Source organism: Sitophilus oryzae, unplaced genomic scaffold (assembly GCF_002938485.1).
Source record: "Sitophilus oryzae breed Bouriz unplaced genomic scaffold, Soryzae_2.0 scaffold_158_pilon_pilon, whole genome shotgun sequence".
NCBI lineage: Eukaryota > Metazoa > Arthropoda > Insecta > Coleoptera > Curculionidae > Sitophilus > Sitophilus oryzae.
The window spans coordinates 2,101,616-2,119,903 of NW_022146269.1; the positions used below are offsets into that span (position 1 = coordinate 2,101,616).

General features: G+C 30.4%; 1 protein-coding gene across 5 annotated transcripts in view; it reads right to left on the bottom strand.

Annotated features, from left to right (window-relative positions):
* Window positions 1-18,032, bottom strand: part of LOC115879880 (cystathionine beta-synthase-like) — a 31,448-nt gene extending 13,416 nt beyond the window's left edge. The window contains exons 1-3 of one of the 5 annotated variants that reach the window (XM_030896903.1): window positions 18,014-18,032; window positions 8,907-9,128; window positions 5,375-5,481 (exon numbers count right to left, since the gene is read on the bottom strand). In XM_030896903.1, the coding sequence (XP_030752763.1) occupies window positions 5,375-5,481; window positions 8,907-9,118 (319 nt within the window). In that variant the 5' untranslated portion in view covers window positions 9,119-9,128; window positions 18,014-18,032. Of the gene's footprint in view, window positions 1-5,374; window positions 5,482-8,906; window positions 9,722-16,331; window positions 16,348-17,183; window positions 17,201-18,013 lie in introns of those variants that run through there. The other 4 variants (XM_030896902.1, XM_030896904.1, XM_030896901.1 and 1 more) reach the window with 4 other exon arrangements.
* Between the last annotated feature and the right edge of the window lie 256 nt (window positions 18,033-18,288).

The following is an 18,288-nucleotide window of genomic DNA, read 5'->3' on the forward strand; positions in this document are numbered from 1 at the left end:
AATCTATTTATTTTACTAAAAAAAGTTTCTAATAATTTTTAAGTTATCTATGGATGGGTTTAAATATAAATCCGTCATGCGTCGTGTCTTCTTGTTTTTAACCAGTTTTATTGGTTTATTTAAAAAATGACAGATCGTATTTCAATTTTATTGGTTTGACGGAACGATGAACGACAAACGGACGCCGATGCGTATGAACTCGCCTTTAGATTTTTGTCATTTTTGACGCTTGTCAAAGTCTTGCCATGATAAGGATCAAACTAAACACATACTAAAAACTGGAGTATAGTCTGTAAAATGAATAACTTTGAAATTGACAGTTCCCGCGGGCTTTTCTAGTGTTAATTTTATTAGGTTAGCAACTTGCGGCCATGCTGACGCAATGCCGTCTCTAATAGAACAGCCGCCGACCGAGATTTATGACGTCACGCTAGTTAGATACTAGAGATTAATAAATATGTTTATTGGTATTATGGTATATGTATTGGTATGGAATACATGGAAAACATAATTATTCCTCGTATTTTTGGTTTGTATTTTAAAAGTGATATAGTTTACATGAAATATACATAATATACAGTTAATAAATACAATATATGTATACCTATTTATAGTAATAAATACTTTGGCAGATAAACTATGAACCATACAAATGCAGCAAATGTTTTACAATATGTCTGAAATCGTACTCCATAGTCAATGTAGATAGTTTTTGTGTTAAGAATAATAATTTAAAATAATATGTGGTCATCTTTTGACAAGTTTATATTAGTTTATTAATTGCAGTAAACATTATAATATATAAATAAATTTTGTGAATGCAAATAATAATACATCACTATTAGTAGATTGAATGTGTTTTGTTAAATTAGATCGATTTTCGAACCCCAAAATTTAAAATATCTTTTACATTTTACCCATTATCTTATGTACCACCTATTCATTATTTGTATATTGTAAAACATTTGCTGCATTTGTATGGTTCATAGTTTTATTTGCCAAAGTATTTATTACTATAAATAGGTATATATTATATTGTATTTATTAACTGTATATTATGTATATTTCTTGTAAACTATATCATTATTAAAAATCAAACTAAAAATACGAGGAATAATTATGTTTTCCATGTATTCTCCAACATATTTATTAATCCGTAGTATCTAACTAGCGTGATGTCATAAATCTCGCTCCGAGGCTGTTCTATTAGAGACGGCATTGGTCTAATATTTAGAAATGTCAAAAGCTGATGACATTTTACTTTTGTCCATTATGACATTTCGTGTTGATTTTTGCAAGAACTGTCACTTGTTTTATTATTTTTCTTTTCTATTTCACGAAAGTAAAAGAGTTACCTATCTGATTCGTTCAGGCACTCAATTTAAAGAATATCAGTAACTGTTTTAACAGCGGGATTTTATATATGCCATGTTGGTAAAAAATAACGGTCAAAATTCAAAGTTATTCATTTTATAGACTATAGCTGTAAAATATCGACATCACACGATAGGTAAATAATGGATTTTAGTACTGCAGGAAAATATTGTCAAAAGGTACTGGTTTAAAAAAATTAAGATTAAAGTTAATTAATCAACCTTTAAGGTATAAAATTTGGTAGGTGTTATTATTAATAAAATAGTTTGTTTTATTTACCTATGTTGTTTTATTTATTCCTGTGGAATATTACAAATTTGTATTTTTACATAAGTTATATTGATAAATATAATCATAAATGCGGGTAGATTCATAAAGCTTGAAAGTAAATAATAGTTCTTTTTCATATTTTTTTGGTATGTAGTGTCTTGTTCTTGTTTGTTTTGTATTAACACATACCGTTTTTATTAAATAAAATAACTCGATTACATTTTTTCAGTTTTATACAGTTTTTTCACAATATTTTGAAGTAATCACTTGTCATCTTGTCAATCAAATTTTAAATATATCGCTATGCGTTCCAGTTGTACCAACTTATTTCTTTGTAAAATAAAATAAACTACTTTGAAATTTAAATGACAGACACATCTATCACTGTCAAGGATCTTCTCGTTGGACAGACTATATTCCTGGTCCTGATCAAACAAACAAGACAATCTCAAGTTATGTCACAATATGTCAAATCTATTATGGTTTTCTTCTACAGAGATCTGTCAAAAATATTATCAGTTATTCCTGGTCCTGATCCAATAATTATCAGTTATATTATCTATGAAAAGTTACAAAAAGTAAACATACGAGAATAATTCTTAATATTGTTACGTTTTTCGTCGGTTCCGTGTGGATAGAAAGTCACAATTTATTTAAACACAATTTATTTACACTAAGTAACAAACAATAACGATTAAAAGACTTAAAGAACTGTTTACACACTATGTAGTTATAACTATTTATCTAGAAAGAATTTATTTTGAATTTAGCGCAGCAGCTGTACTCGTCTATTTATTTCTGTCCTCTTCAGGCCACAGCCGCCGGTTTATATACCCACAGCTAAAGAGTTTCTCGAATAATCCATAGATCATTAGGTGCATAGAGAAGGTTTCGAATGTTCTCTTATGTACCATTGCGATAAAAAAAGAGTAGTACAACAAAATAGGATTTAATCTGCTGGTCTATAATAAAATATTTTCTTTCAACCTGATAAATCAGTGTCATCAGAATTTTTATACTTTTATTTCGCCACGTATAGAAATCCATGGTAACGCCTAAAAAGTTAGGTGGCATAATTATATCATATCATATTATATCGGTGGCATATCGATATCCTTATAGACCAGGAGTTCTATATGGGACTACTAGTTCTTGTACTACTTTTTTTTGATCGCAATGGTACTATTCAATTCCAGTGGAACTCGATTGTTCTCGAACGTTCGAATGAATCATTACGGTGTCTATTCTTATTAAAAAATTGAATTTGAAGGTGGTATGTTTTTTATTCTAATCAGGACCGTATTATTTTTTTGATTAATTTAGTATTTTTGTATTTCTCATAACTCAGGAACGAGTTCGTATAAATCATTCAAAATTTGCTTCATTTTAAGGGGTTCTTGAAAAAGTTTCAAATACATTTTTCGGTAGAATAAAATGGGGAAAACTTATTAATCATTTTTAAAAATTTACATGGGATTTCCTATGATCAGATCGGCGATGCAACAGACTATATATGAAATTAAAAATTGTTTATATTTCTTCGAATTTTATAAGTTTTTTTTTTAATTAAAATGAGTCAGTCTTAATGATATATGGTACCTATAAATTTTTGCGTTTTCCTAATTATGTCACGCGATTAACCTAATAAACGTCAGATAAAGGTACGTAAACGGGTCACGGACGTAAACATATTTTTAATAGATATAAAATATATTTAAAAATATTATAATAGATAATAATATAATCCACTTCCTATACTAATTAATAATTACTAATTTATGAGATAAAAGGATTAATTTTAGAATTATATCGAAAATCTTGCGAATTATATTTGTAATAAGATACTTGCGTATAAAATAATTAGGAAATTAAATTATCATTAAATTAAATAAAAAATTATAATCTTAATTAAGATAAAGTCTTTCGACCAAGTGAAGAGAAAATTTTGGTAGACGACATCAAATGGTAGAAAATACCATGTATTTTTGTACTGAAATGACAGACAACTGTCACATATTTTCTCGTTGGACAGACTATACAAATAAGTCGGTATATAAATCAGATTAATGTTTTATATTAAAACTTTTCAAAATAAGATGGGATTTATAACCATTCGCGCGTTCTTTTACAAGAGACTAGAAAAAAGTACTAAATGCTAGAAGGACCATTTTACAAAAATAAAATCAGTTGTCGTTGGAGTTAATAAAATGTGTCCAATGATGTAAATTGTGTCCAATGAACTTATTTTGATTCGAAAAATACGTATTATTTCTATGTTCACGGAATATTGGTGTGATACTCAGTATATTATTTATATTCGGCAAAAAAATTGCAACTAAAGAACACAAATATTTTTTAACATATGATGGAGATTTTGAAATACGTAAGATTGGACAAGGCGCAGATGGGACACAGCATTGAGTATTGTGCATGTTTGGCTATCGTTTCAATGATAGATGATCATATGATCATGTTTTATTTGTTGAGAAATATACAGGGTGGTCCGAATTGTATTTCGGAAACTTCGGTAGCATATTCTGCAGATAAAAATAAGTAAAAAAGTTCGTATAAATGTATGTTCTAAAATGCTTAGTTTCGGAGATACAGGGTGTAGAAATTTCATTTTTATTCCGATTTTTTCCAAATAATTTCTGAAGTAACGTCAATATTTGGATGAAAATTGGTGTCTAGGAGTTTTTTGACATGAGAAATTTGATTTTGATGTTAATATGACTCCTACTGGTAGAGGGCGCCACCTACATATTTTTTAACTGGTTTGAAGAGTAATAACTTTTCGTCCGTACCTGTAGAAAACTAAAAACTACTTAGTAAAAAAATAAACATTTACGACGTTTTTTACTTGAAAAGGGTCTCTTGGTAAAAATAACTACGAGTAATGGTTTTCGAGATATTTGGAATCGAAATTATCAGTACAACTTAACAAGTATAGCTAGAGACGTGAGAAATATAAGATAACATGCGACCGGTGCTATCCCCAAGTCTCTTCCTATATTGTACAACTGTACCTGTCATCATTGCCATAAATTAAACATGTTGACTAAATAGTTATTGGACTGAAATCATAAATTTCAAATGAGTTTTTTTGTGTCAAAAGTTCAACAGAAACTGTTTTATGATCATTGTTTACAGAAAAATTTATGATTAATTTAGAAAAATAAAAATTTCCCAAATTTATTATTTCAGTGAAATAACTATCTACTCAACGTGTTTATTTTTCGTCAATAATGACATGTATTGACTATTTTCATTCTAAATGTTTTAAAAACGGTTGCTCATAGCGATTTTAACAAAGAGATATTTTTTACGTAAAAAGTCACAGAGATGTATATTTTTTTGCTCGGTAGTTTTATACAACAGACAAAAAGTTAATACGCTTCAAAACAGTTAAAACACATGTAGGTGGCGCCCTCTACTAGTAGGAGTCATATTGACATCAAAATCAATTTTCTCATATTAAAAAACTCCCAGACATCAATTTTCATCCAAATATTTACGTTACTTCATAAATTATTTGAAAAAAATCGAAATAAAAATGAAACTTCTACACCCTGTATCTCCGAAACTAAGCATTTTAGGACATACATTTATACGAACTTTTTTTACTAATTTTTATCTACAGAATATGCTGCCGAAGTTTCCGGAATATAGTTCGGACGGTAATAAAAGGTACATACTAATAATAATATCATGTGTATTTCAATTCACTTACATATATTGCACTTAATCCCGGCTTTTTTTGGTATTGAATTCAATTTTACCATGGGTGTGTTTCCTATTAAAGACAGAACGTTGGGCACAATTTTCTCGGTCCTTTTCCTAAAATAGAAAAATGTTAGGTACCATTTTTATTAAGGTAAGTAATTCAATATACAGGGTGGCCTATCGAAAACGTTCCGCAAGGCATAACGGCTAGGGTATTTGTTTTTTCAAAAAATCCAAAAACACGTCAATTTTGTTTGTGAGGGGGACAACTTTTGCTCTAAAAATGATTGCAAAATCTTGAACCCTCTAAGCGAGGGTGTTATCCCCCAACTTTTTTCAAATGGGAAGGGGGGTGAAGTGGCACCGCAATGAAGAGGGCTTTCTATTCTCTATATTTCCCCGCTTCGTTTTTAAAAATCGGTCGAGTCATTTTGAAAATATGAAGGATTGAAATTTGAAAAGTATTTTTTGCAAAAAACGCATAAATTGAATTAATTAAAAAAAACTTACCTAATTAATGAAGCAAATGCTGAAAATGTTGCCCGCCAGCCTCCATACAGTAATACAAATTATTTTCAAACCGTTCTCGAACATTCTGAATAACTTGCGGGGTCACTTCGCGACAAACATCAATAATTCGTCTTCGCAGGTCTTCTAATGAGGCGGGTGAAGTGCTATACACTTTACTTTTTATGTATCCCCATAGAAAAAAGTCTAAAGGAGTCAAGCCGGGTGACCGGGGAGGCCACTCAACTGAACCCTTCGTCCTATCCACCGACCGGGAAAGTTATGTTTAATTAAATGTTTAAATAATTACGCACATTTTGAGAGTAATGTGGAGGCGCACCGTCTTGTTGAAATATTAGTTCCGCTTCAACGTATCCAGGATTGTTCTCTATGATGTCAGTTAGGGCTGGGTCGATGGTATTTTCCAGTAAATCCAAGTACATATCACCATAATTGTTAAAAAGTTTAACGATATTGAAAAGAACTTCAACCGCTTCGACGCACAAGTCACAGAACAGCTATCTAGCAACTACTGCACCTGATCGTTCAACCTTCTGACAAGGGAAAAAATGCGTAAACATCTAGAAATAATAAGAAAAAACTGCAAATTGGTCGAAGGAATTTATCCTTATCGTTACTCTGATAAATGTTTAAATCAAATTTTCAAATTTCAATCCTTCATATTTTCTCAATGACTCGACCGATTTTCAAAAACGAAGCGGGAAAGTATAGAGAATAGAAAGCTTTTTTCATTGCGGTACAACTTGAACCGCTTCCCATTTGAAAAAAATTGGGGGATGACACCCCCGCTTAGAGGGTTGAAGATTTTGCAATCATTTTTGGGGCAAAAGTTGTCCCCCTCACAAACAAAATTGACGTGTTTGAAAAAATTTTCTGAAAAAAAAATTACCCTGGCCGTTATGCCTTGCGGAACGTTTTCGATGGGCCACCCTGTATATGTTAAGGATAATGATGTACTCGTATACATTTATGACAATATCTAGCCACTAACGTAAGTGCTCAATATCATCAGATAATATCGTCATTGCAGAGATTTTTACGAAAATGGCCATGAATTAAGGGTAATGTTAAAAATGTTACTCTTTTATTGGCTTTTGTCAGTGATTCTCCGGACAATAACGTTATTGACCATATACTAAAATAAGAAATGTTGAAATACAACAGCCATCAGCAGCAACAACAAATATAACAGCTAACATCTCAATGTTTCTGTTAGACCTTTCCACTGAACCCCGACATTCAATTTTAAAATCAAGAAATTCCAAGCAAACGAAATTCGTATTAAAATTTAATGAATAGCACAGAGAATCACGAATCATAATAATTAAAAAATAATAATAATTAAATTAATAATAAATTAAAATTAAATAATTGGCATAAAAATACCGGGTGCGTCTCAAAAGTGGCTCACCCCTATAACTTTTTTGTGTTTTTAGATAAAAGAATGAGATTTAGTATGAAAGTATATGAAATAAATTAAGATTGATTGATGTATTACATTCTTTTCGACGGCTTCCTGTTTCACCGGAAACGACTACAGCTTTTGATTTTTAAATGACACCCTCGGTATCTTTTTAGTTTATTCGATAGAAAATTCACTCTGAATAGAATGACATCATATATCAACTTTTGACATTTTCGCTTAAAACAAAATTATAAATAAAAATAAAGAAACTTTATTTATTTTTTATTTATATTTGGAAAAAGCATTTTTTACGAATAATTTGGTACCACACACTATCATTCTATTTCGTGTCAAATTTTCGTTATGAACCGTTATAATTTTAAATAAACCATATTGGAAAATGTCTAAAGTTGACATCTGCTATGTCATTCTATTAAGAGTGTCATTTTCTATCGAATAAAGCAACATAGTGAGGTTGCCATTTAAAAATTAAAAGTTGTAGTCATTTCCTGTGAAACAGAAAGTGATCGAAAACAATTGGATATGTCAATCAATCCTAATTTTTGTCATATTACTATCAAGCCAAAATCCAAATCTCGATGTCTTATCTGAAAATATAAAAAAGTTATAGGGGTGAGCCATTTTTGAGACGCACCCGATATAAAAAAAAATAATTTAAACACATATTTACATTACTTTTTTTTTAATTGTAATTGTAATAATTTTTGAATTTGTAAGCATGTATCATCTGAAACGCTAAAAAGTAAAATAATATAATAAAAGTAAAATAAAATAATAAAAAAAAATAATAATTTAAAAAAAAATATTTTTAACACCCTGTATATTTTAGGTTTCTTGAAAGACTTATTCTTCCAAATTCAAACCGTATTTTGCTAGTTGAGCAAAATAATTACGTTATTTATAAATTAAACGGTGCATATAAAATGCATGCTTAATTAGTGTTAATATATAAATTAATAGTTATTAGTTCAAATAATGAATATAATATACACCTTTGTATACACGTACTGTATTATACATGTAAAGCAAAAACTTAAGAGAAGTTTCAGCTCTCTCTATATGGGGTGAAAAAATGAACAAAAACGATAAATTTATAATATTTTTAACACCCTGTATATTTTAGGTTTCTTGAAAGACTTATTCTTCCAAATTCAAACCGTATTTTGCTAGTTGAGCAAAATAATTACGTTATTTATAAATTAAACGGTGCATATAAAATGCATGCTTAATTAGTGTTAATATATAAATTAATAGTTATTAGTTCAAATAATGAATTAGTTTCAGGCTTATGGATCAAAAGGAAACAGTAAAAAAAGGAATCTGATTTTGTTTAATTAAATTTAATCTTACCAATCTAAAAAGAATGTATACAGTAGTAGATTAGATTAATTGATAATAAAAATGAAGAATGAAAAAGCCTTAATTAGGTATTGAAAAGCATAAGAAAGAAATGAAATTTTACAATATTCTCTGTCAGTTAAAAAAATACTGATCACTACAAATTATGAATTAGTTTCAGGCTTATGGATCAAAAGGAAACAGTAAAAAAAGGAATGTGATTTTGTTTAATTAAATTTAATCTTACCAATCTTGTGTAGAGTGGGGATAAAATACCCCTTTCTTAAGTGCATCTTTAGTCCAAGTGCATTGTCTTGTAGCGTCAGGTATAACAAACTTTTTTCCATTTATTGGTGCAACATAGACAATTTTCCTATCATCATCCACAGTGCATCCGAGATGATTAGAATATCCATTCATAGCACACTTAACTTCATTTTTCTCTTTACAAGATCCCATTTTGAGATTTCTGCAACAAATTTCAATCGAATAATTCGTATAATGAACTACTGCAAAGGTATCACGAAATGCCGACAGATAATCACCTAATATCAATTTCACTTTGTGTTCATGTGTCATTTCAGTCGAACAAAATTAGGGATAATAATGGATTTAATTTAATATTTAATAGAAATTTCGTGTTGTTTTTGTATACTAGCCGACAAGAAGTATAGAATTTTATTTTAACGAATTTTAAAAACCCACCTTCCAGAACATTGTTATATTTGTTAAATGAGTAAATTTAAAGCGTCTATTATACAATGAAAATACATTTTCCTTTAAGTAAGTAAATTATTAAATTGTTATGCAACCCCGTCTAAAAGAGACTCATTTTGGGCTATCAAATCGTCAATCAAATGGCGGCAAATTAAAGGCTATTATTTATCCCTTTATATATTGATGATCGCTAAATCGACCACTTTAATTTAATTGGCGCGAAAAGTTAACGTAAGCGGTTGAATATTCGACCAGTGAGCATTGGTAACACTGAGTTCGCTGTGTGTCAATAATTGCCGGCTAAGCATTTTCTATGCAAATTTCGTGTAATAAAAATTTAAAAATACAGAAACACATGTATGTGACGCTTATATCTTTTTATCTAGTGCACCAAATTTACGGCTCGGATGATATTTTCTAAAATCGTTAAGATATCCTATATATTTTCGATCATTTCTCATAGGATGCGAGTTTCTCGAAAAACAAAATTTTATTTAGTTGATATGGACATATAGTTAGATTGCTTGCTAAAGTTTAATGGATATCAAATATACAGGGTGAGTCTTAAATAAGTGCAAATATTTTCAGGGGTGGTATATTTCGACTCCAGGGAACACGCCCAAGTAGCAAATTTTATTTTATAAAGGCTGTATAAACAGCTATGTGATAATTTTTATAGGATATCTCAATTCATATAACGTGCTATAAGACCGTAATATGATAGCTTTACAACCAAAAAAGGCTCATTTTTATACAACCGTTTAGTAGTATAGAAGTTCTATAAAAAAGGTATACAACTCTTATGCAACTATTTTACAGAGCGTCATATAACTATTATAAAACTAGTTTTATTGTGTATTACGTGGTCACATCTGAGAAACAGAACAATAAAAACATTTGATCATTTAGCGAGGTAAAAGAGTATTTTATTTCTTACCAAAGAATATTAGGAGCAAATTATATTTTAAGCGTGTCGTAAAATGAATCTAGAGGATGTGGATTGTTATAAAGGAGACTTTACTCGACAATGAAAATGGCGGGTAGAGCCAGAAGGTACAACAAATATGTAATATAAAAAATCATTAATAGGGTTTGAAAAATAGGAAGAATTTTTGTTGCGCCGAAAATTTTATTGGTAGATTATAGGTATGTATATGGCAAAAAATTAAAAAAACGCTTTAATTTCGATTAAGGTTTACGTATAAATTTAAACAATAAAATAAAATAAAATTTTCAAAAATTCTTGTTTTTAATTCAATTAAACACTTTATTACTGTATGTGGGAATCTTATCACAAAATAGTTCTCAAAAATAACATTTTAAAATGTATTTTGATGTTTTTAATTTTGCTTCATATAATGGCGGCCATAGGCCATACAAAAATTCTGCCTTAAACATGGCGAATTATAATGCAACCATTTTATTATAAATGAATCCCTTAAATAAGTCTTTGTTGTAAAATAAAACGGTATAGGATGAATATCTATCATTAAGCAGAATTAATATAGAACTATTTTGGACACATACAGATTTGTGACAAATAGATGTTGCCAAATCTCATTTGATTAGTATTTAAACTAACAAACATGGTTAGATTTTCATGGATTCATGCATGCCCGACGAGTGAGTGGCAACCTAAGGACTTGGCCAAACAACAATAAAACAATACAAACATTACTACAGTAAAACTTTTACATCAACGTGGCAACAATGTTTTGAAGAAGCCAGACAACCCGAGATATTTTGGTTTTTGGGAACCCAGGGTATTCTCGGGATTATTTGCCGTAATTTCGAGTTTTTTCTTACATGCTCTTTATAACTACCACTGCGTTTGTTAACTTTTTTCCAACTTTGTCCAGAATTCATAATAGCTGTGATTGATTAAACTCGTACGTAGATGTTACTTTTGCAACAACAACAATAACAAAATAAATAACTAGGTATATCATTTAATTTAAAATGAGGTTATATTACCAGTTCTATAATACAGATATTACAGCGAATTTATTTTGTTAATCACAATTTTATCATATAAGGCTAACAGGCATAACTGGTGTTGTATACAGCACCGTAGTTTAACGCAATAAAACATTCATACAACGTAATACAACTTTAATAAGACAAGTTTAAGTAACTATTATATGATCTTGTGACTACTAGTTATATGAATATTATAGAACTCTTACATGGTAGGTATAAGAGTCTAATAAAATAATATGTTTGTTATCATATAGCATTGTCTTATTAAGTGTTATATCATATTAAAAGAAATGATCGTTTAATGCGTTATAGGATACGTTGTAAAAACCACTAGAAAATAGTTTAATATGACAACTTTTATTAACAAGCAGAATGGTCGAAACCAAAGGCTTAATAAAATCAAGCAGTCTTTAAGTCAACGCTATTCGACTGTTATAAAATAATTAAATCCTTTTAAGGTGCGTATTCATTATCCGAACGAACGAACGAACGAACGAATATTCGTTAGTGGTATGGGCTGGGACCGCACGATAGAACCGCACGAGAAGATCGGACGCGAACGCCTTTGATGTACCGACTCGAAACGGATGGTCGAGCGAACGAACGAACGAACGGCCGCATGCGTTCGGTCCCCGTCTAAATATACCGCACTTTCATTCGTTCGTTCGTTCGTTCGGATAATGAATACGCGCCTTTAGAATTTCTTTTTGCTACTTGGGCGTCTATGAGGTTTTGTATGTCTATGAGCTAGAATATGTTGTGTAAAAAACAAGTTTATAAGACCAAGACCAGTAAAACTGTAATTAGCACCGATATTTTACCGGTAATTAAATGTTTGGAGGAGCAGTGTGTTATAGATAAAAACTAGAACATCAGAAGGTCGTATTTGATTTATTGCATTTTCAAGAAATTACACATTAACAAAACATAACAAGGCGGAATCGATAGTGTACAAAAATAAAATACAACCTCCAATAAATTATACCTATAGTTAGACGCACAAAATCCGTTGGCGCTCCACTGAGCGCACCTCATTACGTAAAATATTGAGGATATAGATAGGTATGTTTTGTTTTGTTTTTTTACTAAAGATAAAACTAGAAAAAATATTTAGACTATTTGGGTTTTGAACACCCTCTACCCTATGCCCGAAATCTTTCTCGAAATATTTTCAGAAGTAAACTCAATGCTTTTCTTATGTTGCAAGGAATCTCGGCCGCAAAACTCCGAAATAGATCGAAATAGACCGAGACAAGCCGTCATCGGTTGTTTGCTTTTTTTATTGATATTGGAATTGTCTCTGGAAATGTTTTGATCGATTTACTACTTTGCGAAACCATCAAGACCAAATTTTGTGGTGGCCTCAGAAAAATAATTTAACATGAATATGAGTAAATATCATTAGTTTGTAATGGACTGTAATGTCATACAGCTATATTATTAAACTAATATGAAAAATCAGAAACAGTGCATTTAGAAAACAGATACCCCATAGTAGATTAAATTGGCTGTTCCTCTAAGCTTACACATTATTCTTAATCTAAGAAAAGAACAAATGATTTGACAAGGAATAAAGCTACTAATTTCCTTATACTATGGTTTTAGTCTACTTTTGACAAATATAGCCTAACTAATATGATAAATAATAAACTATCTAAAATTAATAGTTTTATTATACACTGAATTTAATTAGTTTACTTTTACTAAATGGTAAAAAACTGAATTTGATTAGTTTTAACTATACCAAATGTTAAAACATTCTTTTATCAAATTTGAAGAAAAAAGACAGACTTTTCGGCATTTTATAGAAACCGCTATTATTTATAAATTGAGTTGTAGCCAACTCCCGCAAACAAATGGCATTGTTAGGAGAGTAGGAAATATGTTTGTCTATGCAAACAGTCGTATCTAAAGATATTATTTATACAAGAGAGACTAGAATAATAACTCAAAGAGAACACGATATATGGCGTGTTTTCAGTGGCGTTTAAAATATTGAAAGAAAAATTTGTAAGGAAATTCAGGTAAATAGATATTTACTAGTATTAAGAGATAGTAGGCGGTTACCTAGGGTATTGTATCGAAGACATGCAAGGTACTTGAAACTAGGAACTCTCAAGAACACGCCTAAAGTCGTCAAATAGTCACAACCGAATAACAAGACCGCTTTGTGTGCCAAATTGCTAGAAGAAATTTAGAAATCCCAATGTTTCTCATCCACAGCGACAAAGACAACTTCTAGCAGCTACAGGTATAAACATTTCAGTGGAAACCATAAGAAAAAGGCTTCGTCCTCGAGGGTTGTACAGTAGGAGAGAGTTACGGATCCCACAGTTATCTCGACAAAATAAAATTGATCGGCTAAATTGGTGTCTTCAACATCAAAACTGATGGTCAAAATATTCTTTTATTAGATGAGATTACAATTGGTCTAAGATTAGATGACCATCGAATTCGGGTTCTCAGACTTTCAGGAAGACCAGCGAGACTCCAGGCTGCCAAATCTGTACCAAGATATAAAGGATGATCTGGGAGGTATTATGCTGGATGCAAAAACTCCATTGTTACCACTTCAACAAACTTTAACGGGTCGGAGGTATGTTGATTTAGTGCTAGAACTTTAGGGAACATTTTAACTTCATGCACGATAATGCACCTTCCAATACCAGCAGAGTGGCTAGAGAATATCTTGAAACGGAAAGTGTCTTAGTTATGGACTGGTCTGCATGTTCACCAGATCTAAACCCTACAGAACACTTGTGGGACCAGTTCGTTGAAACAATCCAGGAAATCTCGCATAACTTATTGATGCAGGATGCAGCATTAACAGAATAGGAAAACATACTCAAAGACAACAATGATAATTTAATAAGAAGCATGCCAGCGCGGATAGAAGCTTACATAAGGGCTAGAGGTAACAATACGGATTATTAAAATAATTATCAATTTTCTTTTTGTTTTTGCTTTTTGACCATTAAAAATTTAAATCTCATTTCTTTTCAGAAACCAAAAAATACCATTATGTTTATTTTGGGAACTGATTAACTTCTTTTATTGCTATATGTACTATTTTTCATTAAAAGTCTTTATAAAAAAAATATGAAAAATAATAGAGGATTCCATATAAGTTTGGTTGTGTTTATATTGTTTTCAATTCTGCAACTAAATGATAGGCTAACTAATAATTGCATGTTAACGCCTAACCTGATGTGGCAGTCCTATATATTTACATTACATGTACTTTCACTTCATTAATGTCTTTTTATATTCAACATGTAATTAATTTCTTCGTTTTTCTTAACTATAAAATTTGCCATTATTTACATCTGGTTATATTTTGATGAATTTTGTACTATAGAATAGGTACGTTTGTACGTACAACAGATACATATTCCGACTTTTAATATGCCGAAAATATTATACAACCAAACATTTCTTTTACATTTTGCATATAGGCAGATGTTTAAAGCAATTTAAGACAGGTTTTGGTGAGACACTAAATTGGCTCATTAAAACAGAAGTAGAAAGTAACTTTTTTTGCATTTTCGATAAACATATTTTGATTACTGAAATAAAGTTGTTGATAATCATCCAGGTGAAATTCTCCAATTTAGTTTATGGTTTAATTAGACCATTGAATAATAAATCATGATATTGTATACAGGTGATTTAAAAAATGAACAGTATAACATAATATTGTGACAGATTTATTTAGTTAAATACCTTTAATGAAATAACGATTAGTATTAATGAAGATATTGTCCAAGATTATTTAATCTTTAAACACATATTAGGTGACCATTAGTGTTAATTTATTAGTGCCATTTTAGCTCTATTATACAGGGTGCTACAAATTCGAGGTACGAGCATTGGTATCTCGGAAACCTTAATATATACGAAGATATTTTTTTTATACGAAGATATTTTATTTATTAAATGGGGGCAAAGTTGCGACTTGGGATGTTCACCAAGACGCCATCAAAAAAGTTTTAAAAATTTCAAGGATTGCTGAGTTTTTTGAAAAAAACGTATTTTTTTGAAAATCAATTTTATTTTTTCCTATCGTTACTTCTTAGAAAATCAAAAAACTAATTGCACATTCTCATAGACACTTTATTAGGGCTATCTGACAATATTTTTAAATTTTCGATTGATAATATATTCGAATTGATAACTGATACGATGTTTAAAATTTCGAGCTGATATTTGTGAGATACAGAGGCTAACTTAATTTTTTTAAATACGGACCTGCATTTTTTATTTCAGGTTTTCAAAGAACTCGGTCTCCCGAATACAATGGTATGTCACACTTTATACTTTTTTGTTTTGGGTACCTTAACAACAACTAAACTATTTAACTATTATTTTAAATAATTTCAATTCCGACTCAATACTGATCAGCGCTAATTAATATTGAATAAGGAAAATCTAGCCAATTAAAAGATTCAGATAAATAATAGATATCCAGGTCAGCAATTTAATGATATTATTTTTATTTTTTTAATGTGTACGATCTAATAATAATGCATAATATTAATCGTAGTTATTATAAATAAATCAACTTCTACAAACTAGTTTCTACTGTTCTACATGTTCGAAAGGGTTACCACCCTCCTTATTGCACAAATTTATTTTTCATTTAATTTTATTTATAGCTCTTTGAACAGATCTTCTCCTTATACTTCCGAATGCATCTTGTACTTTTTCTTGTAAATGTTGAGATGTATTGATTTCACTTTTACAAATGACGTCAAGTAATAACGTCAAATCAAGTAAAAGTGATGCTACTGGTGTGTAGCAAGTACTACGCTGGTCTGTAGCAAAGTAAAAATTCTTTTATAGGTACTGAATATTTCGTATGATCGAAAAAAGTCGTTTAGTTGGCTTGGAAATGACGATTATTGACATTTACCATAATATTTTACATATGTTATATTAAATTGTTTAATTATCCGTATTATTAACGGAACTGTACCTAAAATTAGTAAATCTACAAATTAATCTGTAGTTCTGGCAACACTGTCTCCCTCAACCACCTACTCTGTCGACTGAAAGCAGAACTACGGTACAGTAAGAATACTGTATAAAAAATTATCAGCTGCGCTGCAAACGACTATCAGCGCGCAGCGACGCAGAGCTAAACTAAATCTCGGCCATCAATGCGCATCTTCTGTGTGCTTATTTCTTTAATCAATGCTTTAGTAATGTAGAAATTATAATAAAATATTTTAACCGAAATTCCGATCCTGCCTCCAATCAAAAAATAAAAGAGATTTGTCTATTTCAACCAAATATAAATTTAAAAAAAATAGGTATAGTATAGACAAAGCTTTAGACATAATTCCAATATAAGTTGCTTATGCATCTCTAATGTTAGTATATATGGTAATAGCAAAACAATTTCTGATGCACGTGATCAACTTTGAGTAACAAGCGATGGCGACAGCGCTGCCAGATTGTGATGGATTTATGAGATGAATCTTAATTTAAAAGAGACAAACAATATATGTATTATATCATTTTTTAAAGATGTTTACGTTTTATTTTTAATTTAATAACTAATATTTTAGTAATATTAGTAGACTTATTTGCTTTATAGCTTATTTTAGTTATTACATATTGGCAAAAACTAGTCCATTATGAAGATTATTCTAAGCGTTATTATGGGTTATTTATTTATTTATTGATGTACATTTTACAACGCCATAAGTGGTAATAACAAGTAAGAGGGTGCTATTAATGCATAAACTAATAATCACGGAATTAATTAAAACTAACGTAGAAATAACTTTGAAAGCGGTGTAATATGCTTATCAATCAAACTTACTTCTCTGACTGCAGTCAAGGGTAATAAAGGACCTTTATTGTCACGTTCTCGTTCAATATAGTTTATCAGGATGCTACCGTATGATCGAATAAAAACGGCGTCAGCGATGGCTATGAAATGAAGATCGCTGTCATTTTATATGTAAAATTATATGGGAAATGTCATTGATAGTCATTTCCTAGCCATAGTTGACGCCGTTTTTATTCGATCATACGGTATAAGCTTTTTGCTTGGACTGTTTAAATGCTTCGGCATATTTTCAACACACAATTTCAAGAGATACAATACAAAAACTAGAAAATTTAGTTCTTCAAAGAACTGTTTGTGCTTAAAAGTGCAATTTTAAAAAAATACTATGAAAATTGGCAAAAAAAACGAGAATTACTCACAAAGATTCAAAAACAACACGATATGATACAAAATAATGACTGACATTAGAATAATAATTGTCAAATAATAAACGACAACCTTGCTGAAAACGGCGCAATGTGACTGTGTGACCAACATAGCGATAATAAAATTCGGTTTAAACTAATTTTTGCAGCTTTAATCTAAATAAAATATCTGTAAGAATCAATTGCTCTATAAAGTCAAATGAAGAGCTGCTCGGTATATTAAATTATACATCAAATTTAAACATTTTGCCAAAATTTCATTTAGTCAGGTTTATAGACTTTAGTGTCAATGTCGATATGATTGATGACGTGCATCGGAAAACGTTTTGCGATTAAAATACATAATATTTTTTACTTAATACATCATATTTCTGAAATAGACATTTCCCTAAAAATATTTAATAGTTTAAAACCAAATCATTGAATGAAATTAACCATGATTTTTTATTCTAAAGTTGAAACCTAGTTACGAAATAATTAAAAACGTTTGATGGTACTCAAACATCGGCAGGTACTTAAACACATATTCGGTGACCTAGTTTCCGGCATATCCGGCGCGCACACATGAAAGAAAAAACGAAAGCGTCGTCTTTCTTCAGCCAAGCCCGCAGAATGGCTTACTAGCGGCGGTACCGGAGCTCACGCGGCCGACCGTACTTCTGTTTCTTCGTTCTCTCGTCGTACCGTGACGCCAGTGCTTCTCTGTCACT